This window comes from Antechinus flavipes, chromosome 1 (assembly GCF_016432865.1).
Source record: "Antechinus flavipes isolate AdamAnt ecotype Samford, QLD, Australia chromosome 1, AdamAnt_v2, whole genome shotgun sequence".
NCBI classification, from domain to species: Eukaryota; Metazoa; Chordata; class Mammalia; order Dasyuromorphia; family Dasyuridae; genus Antechinus; species Antechinus flavipes.
Window position 1 is genome coordinate 42630164 of NC_067398.1, and position 14072 is coordinate 42644235.

Genomic DNA, 14072 nt, shown 5'->3' on the forward strand with positions numbered 1-14072 from the left:
AATATATAGAGAATTGACTCTAATTTATGAGAAATCAAGCCATTCTCCAAATGATAAATGGTCAAAGGCTATGAACAGACAATTTTCAGATGATAAAACTGAAATTATTTCCACTCATATGAAAGTGTTCCAAATCACTATTGATCAGAAAAATGCAAATTAAAACAGCTCTGAGATGCCACTACACACCTGTCAGATTGGCTAAGACGACAGGAAAAAATAATGATGAATGTTGGAGGGGATGCAGGAAAACTGGGACACTGATGCATTGTTGGTGGAGTTGTGAATGAATCCAACCATTCTAGAGAGAAATTTGGAATTATGCCCCAAAAGTTATCAAACTGTACATACTCTTTGATCCAACAGTGTTACTACTGGGCTTATATCCCATAGAGATCTTAAAGAAGGGAAAAGGACCTGTATGTGCACGAATGTTTGTGGCAGCCCTTTTTGTAGTGATTAGAAACTGGAAACTGAGTGGATGCCCATCAATTAGAGAATGGCTGGGTAAATTGTGGTAAATGAATGTTATGGAATGCTTGGAAAGACTTACATGAACTGATGCTGAGTGAAATGAGCAGAAACAGGAGATCATTATATAATTTAACAACAATACTGTATGAGGATGTATTCTGATGGAAGTGGATATCTTCAACAAAGAGAAGATCTAATTCAGTTCCAATTGATCATTGACGGACAGAAGCAGCTACACCCAAAGAAGGAACACTGGGAAATGAGTGTAAATTATTTGCATTTTTGTTTTTCTTCCCAGGTTATTTTTATCTTCTGAATCCAATTCTTCTTGTGCAACAAGAGAACTGTACAATTCTGCATGTATATTGTACATATATTATATCTAGGATATAATATAACATATTTAATATGTATAAGACTGCCTGCCATCTAGGGGAGGAGGTGGAGGGAGGGAAGGGAAAAATCGGAACCAAAGTGAGTGCAAGGGATAATGTTGTAAAAAAAAAAAAAAAAAAAAACATGCAAATGTTCTGTCACTAAAAAGTTATAATAAAAAAAAATGCAAAAAAAAAAAAAAAATACTTCCTCTAGAAGAAAAATAGGTCCTATTGTGAGAATAGCTGTCAATTCTTCAGCTCAAAAGTGAAGTCAACAGAAAGATGTGCCCATTTAATTTAATAGAGTTTTTTAAATTACCTAGTTTTGTCCCCTTATCTCCTCCTGCTGGAAGGTGAATATCAACAATTTTAAAGAATTCCACTGTGGCCTCCTGTCCTCATTTTTTTTTCTTTTATTGAAGAAATAAGGCTACAGAAGACAATTTTCCATTGTAAAGGTTGAAGATAAAAATAACCTGCTCTACTCTGATAAAAATATGCTTCTCAAATTGAACTAATGAAGTCAATGTTATCCCACCTTACAAATTTAAAAATATTCTGAAGAGACATGATAAGCAACAAGTAGTCTTTGGCATTTCTGAGTCCCTTGAACAGCAAGATCAAAACAGCAATATTTTAAAAAATTAATTTAGGTAATTCAGTGGAAAATTAAATACTGACATTGAAGCTTAAATACTTTAGCCACATAATGAAAAGATGGGACTCATTGGAAAAGATCCTGATGTTGAGGAAGATTGAAAGCAAAAGGAAAAAAGTAGAGGAGATAGACAATATCATGAACATGAACTTGTACAGATTTCTTAAGATACTGGAGGATACAAAAGCCTGGAGTACAGGTCATGGAGTCATGAAGAGTCAGAACTCCATTGAACAACTCAACAACAAAAAGTCTTTGACAGGGTCTGTAGTCAAGCCTTGCCGAAGGCAGCTGTTACAATACATGAAACTCTCAATTCCTTTTTCCAGCCAGCAAGTCAGCAGTAATATTCCCCCAAGAATTCAAATGGGAAGAGAGCTCCCTCTGCCCACCCCATCCTGGGACTTTTCATTCAAGTCAGATTTATGAATGACTGAGGTAAGAGAAGAAATCCTGTTTTCCCATTCAAGCTTTATAGTGACTTGGAAAAAAAGGAGGCACATATATATATATATATATAAAATCAACCCCATTAGTAATAATATCAACAGCTCGCAAAGTGCTTTCTCTACAACTCTATGAGCTAAGTTGCCCATAAATTTATGATGTCTGTTCTACAGATATTGAAACAACATAAATAGCAATATTAACAGCTCACAAAGTGCTTTCCCTACAACTCCATAAGCTAAGTTGTCCAAGTATTTATGATGCCCATTCTACAGATACTGAAACAACAGGTCAGCCATGTTTAAGATTTGGTCTTGAATGATTCAGATCAATTCCAATGGAGTTGTGATTAAGTGAGCCATCTACAACCAAAGAGAGAACCATGGGAGCAGAATATAGATCACAACATAATATTTTCACTCTTTTTGTTGTTTTTTTTTTTTTTTTTTTGCTTGCATTGTTTCCTTTTTCCTTTTTTCTCTTTTTGATCTGATTTTTCTTATGCAGCATATTTCTGGAAATATGTACTGAAGAATTATACATGTTTAACATTAAAAAAAAATTAATTAAAAAAAAATTTAGTCTTGAGAGGCAGCCCAGTGCAGTGATTAGAGTACTGGATATAAAATCGGAAAGACCAAGATTCAGATCCAAGCAGTGTGGCTATAGGCGAGTCACTTAGTCTTCTTCAGTCTCTGTAAAATGGGGACACTTCAAAGGGTTACTGATATGATATATTACTATTGCCCAGTGACACATCCTTGAGAATTATAGGAGCTGGCAATCAAACCCAAAACACAGACATTTTATAAATCTCTTCCTTCTTCTCTCTCAGAGATACATGGGGTATACAGGGAAGACTAGCATCTCTGATGTGAGGGCTTCCCAAGACTTTTCTGGGCAGCTCATCCACATTTGCTATCCACTTGCTGTAACATATGCAGTGGCCACACCTTAGTAACACTGTCTCAATAGATAAGCTAAACCAGTTTGAGGAAACCAACATACCTCAAACCTGTCTGTGAGCAAAGGGGATGTTTGCCCCAAACGTGGGAAGACTTTTAGAAGAATGGGCAGAGAAGAACCATTTGTTCCAATGACTGTAAAGGAGGCTGAGGAAGGCTCTATGGAGGCTCAGAGCTTGGTTACACATTGAAGATGCATCTTAGACCCAACTTTTGTCTTGCCACTATATTTCAATGACTCTGGAACAGAGAGTGAGACTGATGGCTTTGTAAAACTGTTTCACTTCAATCCAAATCACTCACAAGACATCACCCTGTGATGTTATTGGTCCCTTTTGAAAATGAATGACAAGAAACATTCAGCATCAGCAAGCAGAGCAGAGGACATGACTTTAAATGGGTTATGATAGGAATAGTTAGACTCTAATCCTCTTCTCTCTCCCTCACTCTCTCTTCTCTCCATCTCTATCTCTATGGCTCGCTCAATGAACATTAACCTTCTTCTTGTCTTGTTGCAATTTTAGAGGGACAAGCAAAACACAGACTAGACTATCTCCAGTAACATTAAAAAAAAAACAGACTAATCAAAACAATTTACCTAGGACCAGAATGAACATGTCTACAAATGGGAACTAGGTTTTAAGTGCTTAAAAAGGGACGCACACAGATGTCATTTCCTTGTTAGTTTCTGAGACCTGCTTTTCATCAAAGCTAATACCAAAGAAAGATATCAATGCATTCATTCATTCAAACGTGTATTTTATGCAAGGCATTAAGCTAATACAAAGGTTCTACCCTGGAAGGGCTTAAGAGTGTACTAGGAAAATGAAAAATGCACAGAAATAATTTAAGTAAAATGCAATTATATTTAAGATTGGAGGAGTTAAAAAGGGAAATTATCCCAATATGGAAAATTCAGGGAAGATTCAAGGGCAAGTTTTATTTCAAACTTGGGCTTTAAAGAAAACTTATAGAAGAGGGAAAGTTCATTGACAGTAAAATCTGATTTTAGTACAAATATGCAGTCATGCATATTCATTGTCCTCAACTTTTGTCTCTTGAATAGAGCTACTATGCTAAGAAATTTCTTAAGTTTGAAATAACAAAAGGGGCCTGTCTTGTTACAAAGTACTAGAATTTGTAATCAACTCAAGATCATTTTAACAATGATATACTTTGATTGGCTTTATTTAAAACGAAGCTTTCTATCAGAGTTTTCCGATGTTTTCTGCCAAAGTCTTCTTTTAAAGCAAGCAGGCACATTTTTATTGGGTCAGTCATTTTTCAGTAGTACCTGTCTCTTCTGGACCCCATTTGGGGTTTTCTTGGCAAAGATATTTTCTTTTTCAGATAATTTTTACAGATGATGAAAATGAAATAAATAAGGTTAAGTGAGTTGCCCAAAATTACCCAGCTAAAAAGTGTCAGAGGTCAGATATGAACTTAGGAAAATGAATCTTCCCAATTCTAGGCCGAGCACTCTATCCACTTCCAACACCTAGCTGTCCACACGGGCATATACAGTGCCCTACTTTCCAAAACTTCTCTACACAGAAAACTAGCCTACTTATGGCACCTCATAGGTTACAATTCAAGTTTTATTTCCTTTTCCCCTCACTAATAGTCTCTTAATACATTATAAATGTTAACACAGTACTATTAATGACTTTACTAATGAAAGGACAAATGGAAAAGTCTTTATCTTGACCAAGTTCTTACTTTCTAAATAAACAGCTGAAAAACTCAGTTATCTATTCTTCCATTAAAAAAATTATCCTGGTATCCTAAATATGATTTACTAGTAATCTTAATGTGTAATCTTATTAACGTCATAATGATCCAACCAGCTGGTTGGCATTTTTGTTAAAAGAATGAATTAAAGTGTATGTTATATCTTTCCAATAAGAATCCTGGTTCCTTTAGGGCAAGGGAAGCATCTTATAAATCTTCACTTCTTTTATAAGTCACTTATCACAAGTTCACCACTCAACCAAACTGAAGAGGGTACCACTCCTTAGATTAAGGGTTCTTAAATTTTTTTGTGGCAGGAACCCCTTTGGCAATCTGGTGAAAATTATGAATGCTTGTACAGAACAAGATTTTTAAGTAATTGTCAAATTTCCTAAGTTAGTAAAAACAAGATGCTTTTTTTTTTTTTCCTATCCAAGTTCATGGAGATCTTCTTAAATCGTAGATAGAGATCCTTTAGGGCAAATTCCAGGTCATGAAGACATTGGTGTTATTCCATTTAATGTTAGGAGCCTAGGAATAATCAATCACAAGTTACATAAGGCTTTAAAGTTGGAAGAAACCTGAGAAAAATGTCTAGTACAAGAAATACCAAACATGGTCACTGATAAATACATCTGACTCACTGCAATAATAAGTGGCAGAAGAAGTTTCAAAGTAAGTCCACAGTAACCTTACAACAGACTAATTTTTACAAAAGAAAAACAACTTGGAAAAAATACTACTGTTCAAGCAATCTATCAATACCTTAGACAGCTGCCTAACTTCCCTGAATCTCCATTCCTTCATCTATAAAAAAGGATAATACCTGGAGTCCTCACCTCACAGAAGAAATATTAATAAGCACTGGAGTCCTCACCTCACAGAAGAAATATTAATAAGCACTTCACAAACCTTAAGAAATGACAGCTATTACCAAAGACCACTAAGTTACATATCCTTGAAGACTTCAGGGCTGAAAGTCATCAACCACCACATGAAACACGAAGGAAATAAAATCCAAGTCTGTCAAGCCAATAATAGGTCATGCTATTTATTTAACTTCCCCATTATGACAAACATTAAAAAGTTTTCATTTCTATGAAATCCCTGGATTACTTCCCAAAGGAATCAGCAAATATATTTTATTAACTCCCCAAGGAACAGAAGGGCAGATGCCTCTTGAACATTCAAAGTTCCTAATGGTTGAGAAAGCCACAACTGCTATGGAAATGACTGATCCAGATGAACATTCAGGCCCCATAGAATGATAATAATATGTAGGATGCTCTAAAACGTCCTTCAAACTGGGACCCCTCCTCTATATTTAGAGCTGGATGAGACATCCTCCAAATTCAACACTTCTTCAGCTATGCCATGAAATCCCTCATTTCAGGTAAAGAAACCCAAGTCCTAAAAGACTAAGCAGCCGGCTCAAGGTCAGTTCCATTCATTAGAATGTGAACTTGAGGAGGGCCACCTGCACCGCGATGCTGCTGGAAACCAGAACCTCATCGCCCCAAAACCAGGCGTCACAAGCTCCTCTACGGGAACTCGGGCTGATCCGGACCGCGCAGGAGACTGCAAGCCACGCCCCAGGATTCTGCAAATTAACCAGGTCAGGACAAAGCCTCGCCGGTGCTTCGCGGGATGCGGAGTCCGGGCTTTGTCGGGCGCGATCTCAGATGCTTGACAAGCATCTCAGGTCACCCGCTCCAACCCCGAGATCTACAGAGGAAAACGAGGCCCAAGGCCACAATACGTAGGCAGACGCGAAGCTGAGATTGGAAATCGGGTGTTCCGACTCCAAATCCGGCTCTCCCCGCGGCCTAGACTGCGTGGAGATGTTCTCTTCCCAGACGGGTACGCGCGCGCCACTGCGACCGCGGGAGCCAAAGGCCAGCCTGATCCCAGCCCCCGGGGAACCTCGGAAGCTCCCGAGTCTCTCCTACAGGACACGCGCTCTCCAGCCCGCCCAGACCCGGGGCCCCCCTCCCCCCTAGTGCCGACCTGCAGGGGCAGCACCGGTCGCTCGGAGGAGGCCCGCTCCGCCACATTCGCTTCCCGAGAGTATCTGTGTGCCGCCGATCCGGGACGCTGGGGAGTGCCGCAGCCGCACGTCCCCGCCGCGTGGGCCCCATCGCCTGCGGCAGGTCCGGCCTCCGAGCCTAGGCCCTGGGCCGTCCCCAGCGCCCCAAGGATCACCAGCAGCAGCAGCGGGAGCAGAGGCGGCGGCACCCGGCGTGGCCGAGTCAGCCCCGATCCGGGCGCAGCCATGTTGTCTGAAGAGCCATGTGACCGCGTGAGGTCACGTGGGCCCGACCCCTCTCCCGACGGCGCAGGCGTGCGAGCTCTTGTCCGAGCTTCGAAGATCAGCCTAAGAGTGTGAGGTCCCTCTCCGCACTCTACGGGCCCTTCTGGCTATTTAAGAAAAACGATCCCTGTGTAGGTCCCGAAGCGGGTGCCAGAGAAATATATATAGCGATTGGCCAAATTCTGAGGAAGAGTGAAAATAGCTATAAGGAGCCTTGGCCGGGAGAGCGTCGAGCATAAGCTCTGGCCTGCTTCAGCTGGAGTCCCGCGTCCCCACGGAGAGCTGGGGGGCTGAGAGATCAAGCGCAACCCACTTCTACACCTCGCCTGCTCCCACTTTAGAGATGAAACAACTGAGTCATTGAATCAATGACAGCTAGAGTGGTGTCCTTCTAAGACCCATTAAAAGTCCACCTTGTACAGAATTCATCCCTGATTCCCTCCCCCAATTCTAGTGTCTTTCCTCAGCTAATTATTTCCATTTATTCTTTACGTGTCTTATCTATAGTAATCGTCAGCAATTTGTCGTCAGACTGTGCTTCCTTTGGAGCAAAGACTTTTTTTTAATTGTATCCCGGGTACTCAGTACAATGCCTAGCACATACCGGACATTTAACAAATGTTTAGTGAGTGGCACAGGAAACAGGCCCAGCGAAGTTAAATGACAGTCCTTGCCACACAAGTAGCGGCAAAATCAGGGTTCAAATCCAGAACTGCTAACTCAAGACTAATTAATTTGGGGACCTGATCCATGGGAAGATTTCAGATGTTTGGATAGGGGGAAATCACAGCTTTATTTTTATTAACCTTTAACTAGAATTTAGGGAAACTTATGAAATGAGCAGAACCAAGATTGTAACAGTAATATTATAACAACAATAAATAATGAAAGACTTAGCCGCTCTTATTAATGTAATGAACTAGCCAGTTCCAAAAGACTGGTGATGAAAGATGCTATCCACCTTCAGAGACAACGGATAACCTCAGGGTAGATTGAAGCAGATTTTTTCACTTGCTTTATTTTTTTCAGTATGGCAAATATGAGAATTGTTTTACATGACTTTACATTATGTTACCATATTATTTGATTTCTCAAATGGGTGGGAGAGGAGCTGGTGGGAGAAAGAAAATGTAGAACTCAAAATTTAAATAAAGTTAATTTCTAACTGAAATGTTAGGGCAGCTAGATGGAAAAGAGGATAGAGCACTGCTACTGGAGTCAGGAAAACTCATATTTCTGAGTTCAAATCTAACCTCACATATTTGCTACTTCTGTGACCCTGGGCAAGTCATTTAATCATGTTTACCTCAGTTTCCACTCTATAAATGAGCTGGAAAAGAAAATTGCAAACCATTCCAATATCTTTGCCAAGAAAACTCCAAATGAGGTCACAAGGAATATGAAATAATTGGACAACAACAATTATATCAGGCACTGTGCTAAACCTGGGGTATACAAAAAGAGGCAAAAGACAATCTAGGTCCTCAGAATCTCACAATTACTTCTTCCTCAAGATTAGATAAACTTTATATCTATAATGTGATACCTTCCTTTCATCCCTTATAGAGCATGAACATTGCATTGAATTAATTTAACTTAATTTGTGAAGCCATTCCTCCCTAATAGAAATATCTCTGGTTTCCATCTTTTGGTTATAAATTATACATTGAATGTTTTTTATACATGTTAGTCTTTTCTTGGCATCACTGACCTCCTCAATATATAGTCTCTGAAATGGAATCTTTGGGTCAAAGCATATGAACAATTTAACTTTTACTTTTATTTTGTAGGATCATAGCTTTAAAGTTAGTGGGGACCATAGACATCATATAGTCCAATTCCCATATTTTACAGGTGAAGAAACTGAAAACCAAAGAAGTTAAGAGATCATGTGATCATCTTCTCCTGGATAATGAGTGTCACAATCCAGGTACAAACCTAGGTCATCCTATTCCAAATCCAGTGCTCTTTCTATTGTCTCTTGTATATCCTAATTATTTTAAAGATAATTCAAAGCTCCTTAAGCAGCAAAATAGCATGTCTGTTTTCCCACAGGTAATAATAGGTTTGTCATATCACTCCTGGATATATTAGCACAATGCCTGGCACATAGATGGTGTTTAATGAATGCTTATTAACTTGCTGATGAACATAAGGTGATTTTTTTCCACTTTTTAATTTTTAATAATCATAAATTAGAATAATTATTCCATATATAATTAGAACAGAAAGAGGATTTTACATAAAAATATTAATTTCTACTACATAAAGCTTGCTTTTCTTTTAAAGCATGTAATTAATTCGACATTGCATTCAAAGCTGTCTTACTTGGTTATTCCTTCTGTGTAAGAGAGCTTGCCTTCCTTCCCCCCCTACCCCCCCAGCCTTGGACATCACACAGGGCATGGCTCAGGTAATCTGAGGGTAGCCTTGTAAGGATGAACAAGATGGTGCTGGGAGGAAGAGGGTCCCACCCAAAGGAGCAACGTGGCAGTTCCCAGGAGAGGCATGATGGACATTAGAGAGGAGTACCTTGAATATCCTTATTAGGAAAGGAATGCACACAGCATACCTATGTGTAGCTTCCTGTAGAGAATCATGTACCTACTGTAGGCTAGAATGTGATTATGTATGAAGTAGTAACTAGAAACAAGCACCAAGATGATAAAAAACACCTGCAGTCTTTGTAATAAACTGAATCTTACACCACCCTGGCTCTCGCCCCTCATAGCTGACCTTCTTTGCCATTTCAAGTGAACAGGCAGTGTGGTCACATAAGGCCTATTCCAGTTGGAAGTTGGGGCTGTGATCCCTAACACTTCTGACCTTCCTTCTGTTCTCAATGCATTTCACAAACATTTCAATGACTCGCTTTCTTTTATTTTTTCTGGTTTTCTTTAGGGGTGGAAAGCAACACGACTCCTTCTCTTTTTACTTTCCACTCCCCCACACAGCTAAAGAGGAAAAAAGCAGATCCTTTATAACAAATTTGGCTAGTTAAGCAAAACAACTTTCCAATGCAGGATGTGTATAGGGTAATTTTTAATTTGCTTTTTTTTTTTTTTTTTTTAGCTATGAGTAATTTTGAATACTTTTTGGCTAGTTATCAATAATTTTTGTTTTCTTCAAAACCATTGATGTCTTTTGAGCTCTTGTTTTCTAGGCAATCATTTTTAATTTTCTACTTTTCTGGGATATCTCTGTAGATATTGTAAGTTATATTTAGATTTTTTTCAGAGATATTGAATGTAAATTTTTTTCCAAATCCATGCCTTTTTAATCCTGTTGTATTGATTTTATTGGTGCAATTTTTTAAAAAGTTATGTAATTAAAAGTGTTTCATTTGTTCTTTTTGATCCAGGAACCAGGTAAACTATCTATACAATAATATCATAGAGACAAATAGCTTTGAAAGATATAAGGACTCTGATCCATATGTTGATTAATAATGCTTCCAGAAGACTGAAGGTGAATTAGATGTCCTTCACCTGACAAAGAGGTAATGGATTCAAGATACAAAATGAGACATATTTTTGAATCAGGACAATGTGGGAAATTGTTTTGCTTGACTATGCACTTTGTTTTTCTTTTTCTTTTAAATCAGGAGGTGGGGTACAAAGGAGAGAAAATATTTGTTAATTGAATAATAAAATGAAGAAAGAAAAATATGGACCAGAATTTCAAATTAAAAAAATTAAATAAAAATTAAAAATAAAAATTAGCATTTAAAAAATTAAATTTTTTTAATTAAATTAAATTAAATTTTAAAAAAGCATGGGTGGATTGTAGTCTGCCATGACACAGAGTACTAACACCGATGAGAAAACACATCCTTCAGAGTTTATCAGAACCAGCTTAAATTGATTCTGTTAAATTTTCAGAGAAATCTCTACAAATTACCTCTTGATTTTACTATGTTGTTGATTGTCTAGGATTTAGAAACTGATAAAATGTTGATAATGCAGATTAAAGTTAAAAGTATGTCATGAGTAGATTTTGTATACAATACAATATTTTTTGGATTTATAATTTTACTTTTAGAAAACAAAACAGTATAATGATTAGATCTACACAGAGCTTTATTAGTTTTAATGATATTTACCATTTTAAACAATATCTTTAAAAACCAAGGACAGCTTCAGTTTTGCAACAAAGAAAGGAAATACATATATAAAGACAAATATTGACAGTTTTAAAAATACAAGAGGACTATTCATTCTTGATACAAAGCTCCAGAAGCATTTGGTTAGAGAACTAGAGCTTTTTAATCTGACAGTCCAGATTCAGCAGGCAAGAAGACAAAAAAATATGGCTTGCTATGTACTAGGTACTGGGCTGAAAAGCCAAGCAGAAAGAAAACAGTCTCCTCAAGGTGCTTACTGGGGGAAGATTATATGTAAAAAGGAGATGAAAAGTAGTGGGAGAGAAATAGGGGAGTAGGGAGAGGTAGCAAAGCCAATAATCAACACATATCCAGCCAAGATTTGGATTCCAAAATAGAGGTCTGGAAGGAATTCACCAACGGAAGAAGGGGGGGCAGGTTGGCAGAAGGATGTTCCAGACAAGAAGAGGGAAGATCCTGGGTAAGAATAACCATAATACCTAACATTTACATACCCAGTTTCTTTACAAATATCTCACTTAATCCTCACAATAACCCTTGGAGATAGGTGCTTTTATTATCATCATTTCATAGATGAAAGACTGAGAAAATTAGAGATGAAGTGACCAGCCCAAGGTAGTAAATGCCTGAGGCAAGATATGAATTCAAGTTTTCCTGATTCCAAGTCCACATATTATCTTATGGACTACTTAGCTACCTAAGTGAGAAGGAAATAAATCGTGATATATCTGAAAAGCCAGAAGCAAAGCTGGAAGGGAACCCTCCAAAGATTCTCAAATTACTATTCTGGCCAAAGAGTCCTTATAATATGGATGGTTCAAAGTCATTTTGCCAGCAATTTGTTTGGCAGAATCACAGACAACCATTTTAGAGAGCAGATTTATGCTATTTTCATCTAGGTTTTTGACATGGAATACCAGGCTTCCTGGTTCCCACTTGGGGAACATTCTCTTATGATCTGACATTGGTTCAACATGGGTTACATTTCATAATTAGGGATCCCAAAGCTCTAAAGATTCTGAAAAGTTGATCAATGTCCATATCTCCATGGAAAAGTAGCTTCTTACTTGCCAATTCAACCAATATTGGTTGACTATATCATATATATATATATATATATATATATTCTGTGCCAGAATGTTACCATCTTATGTGTATATAGGAGGTATATCAGCAAATTTTGAGATTTCAAATCTCTGTGAAGAATTCTTCTTAAATGACAAAAGTTAGTGATTATAAAACTTGGGATAAATAACTTTTAACAAGTGAAGAATCCACATACTGGTGAGGAAAGACAGAATCCAACTTCTTTTTCAGATTTAGAGAAAGGAATTTTAAAATGAGGTACAGTTTAGCATCTTGCACAAGTACTTCCTTAAGACTGATAAAATGATGAAGCACTTTCAGAATAGGAAAAAAATTCAAATTATAGTATTCAATCTTCTTATTTTCTAAAATGATTTCTTTCAAGGCTGACCTGACTGACATTTTTTATGTCACCTTTTATATACATCATAGGAACTTTCCCCAATTTGTTCCATTTTTGTGTTATTCAGTGATACTAAATAAGATGAGGCCAAAGGAGCAATGGTAACAGTTTCTCAACTGCCTAAGCTCAAACTCAACATGTTAAAGTATCTCTAGATACATATTTTTAATGCCAAAAAACTTTCGGTCTTAAGGCACTTACATATTTATTTTGTATAAAGTCCACCAAAGTCTTTGATGCCTTATTTGGGTATGAAAGTAACTGTCTTCCGGAAGCTTAATCAAGACAATCCTTCTCAATGGTCTGAAAACCAGTGTAAATATAGAGATGCTCATTTTTAGAATATTGTCTACCAAGTAATGATTTTTTCCAGCCATATAAACCCTTGAAATAGATTGTTTTATTAGAATATAGGCATGAGATTCCTGTGAAGAGCAACATTTAGGCAGTACTTTTTCTAAAACTACCTGAAATATATGTAAGATATTTTAAGGTTAACACCCTCATCTGTAGCTTAGGTGGGGTTGGATTGATTATATGGGGTACTGCATTAATCAACAACTACAGCAAACACCCACCTCTCTACCTACTACTTCTTTGTTATTTTATTATTTCTTAGCCAGGCTTCTAAAGCAACCAAGAAGTTATATTCTGATAGGGAATAGAAATGTTGATGGCTTTGTTTTCACTGATAAAGAGAAGAACTTAGTATGCAACTTCCCTCAAGTTGACACTTTTACAACTTATAGTCTCACAGACTATAATTGAATTGAACAGTGCTATCTGTAACGTCCTAGCTAGCTCTCTGGAGAACTTGGGATCGCCAGAGTCCTTGGTCTTTAGGTGGAAAAGTGAAGGAGGCAGGAGAGCCACCACATGGTTGGTCAAAGATGGAGTCTGGAATCTGGAGCCTGAAGTCTTCTCTGTCTGAGAGAGCTGTGGCCCAGAGAATTCTCTCTCCCTCCCCAACTCTTAAATCCTTCAGTACGATTACTTCACTACATTACATTGAGCATGCGCAGCCATAGGCACCATGCTGTATTTCAAATATACCTTTTCAGAGTTCCAGCTTGGCCTGCTACAGGTATCAACAAACTCAAATAGAAACCTGAAAGGAACTACATATTGACTTAGAAAGCCATACATTAGCATTATATGTATTTATTGTATTTTTATTTATTTTGTTCAATATTTCCAAATTACATTTTAATCTGGTTTATGCCTCATTTCAGAATATCTTATTGCTAGTGGATACAAGTTTGATATCTCTGGACTACAGCACTAAGAAGCTGAGTCATGTCCAGGATCACATAGGAAATATGTATAAAAGGCAAAACTTACAAAACTTTTGGGTACAAATGGGATAACAAACGTAAAGAGTGCTTTATGCAAGCCTTTTAGCACCATGTAAGTGTTAGCTTTTATTAGTATGATTCCTCACTTTAAAGCTTGCTTGCTATCCTCTGGTCAATAACCAATAAAAATTTACTAAGTACT

At 37.6% G+C, this 14072-nt stretch overlaps 1 protein-coding gene and 1 pseudogene across 2 annotated transcripts in view; both read right to left on the bottom strand.

Annotated features, from left to right (window-relative positions):
- Window positions 1–7063, bottom strand: part of SUMF1 (sulfatase modifying factor 1) — a 100291-nt gene extending 93228 nt beyond the window's left edge. Inside the window, exon 1 of one of the 2 annotated variants that reach the window (XM_051981154.1) lies at window positions 6660–7063. In XM_051981154.1, the coding sequence (XP_051837114.1) occupies window positions 6660–6926 (267 nt within the window). In that variant the 5' untranslated portion in view covers window positions 6927–7063. The remainder of the gene's footprint in view (window positions 1–6659) is intronic. The other variant, XM_051981146.1, reaches the window with a different exon arrangement.
- A 4154-nt stretch (window positions 7064–11217) lies between these two features.
- Window positions 11218–13610, bottom strand: LOC127544032 (cyclin-dependent kinase 1-like; annotated as a pseudogene).
- Between the last annotated feature and the right edge of the window lie 462 nt (window positions 13611–14072).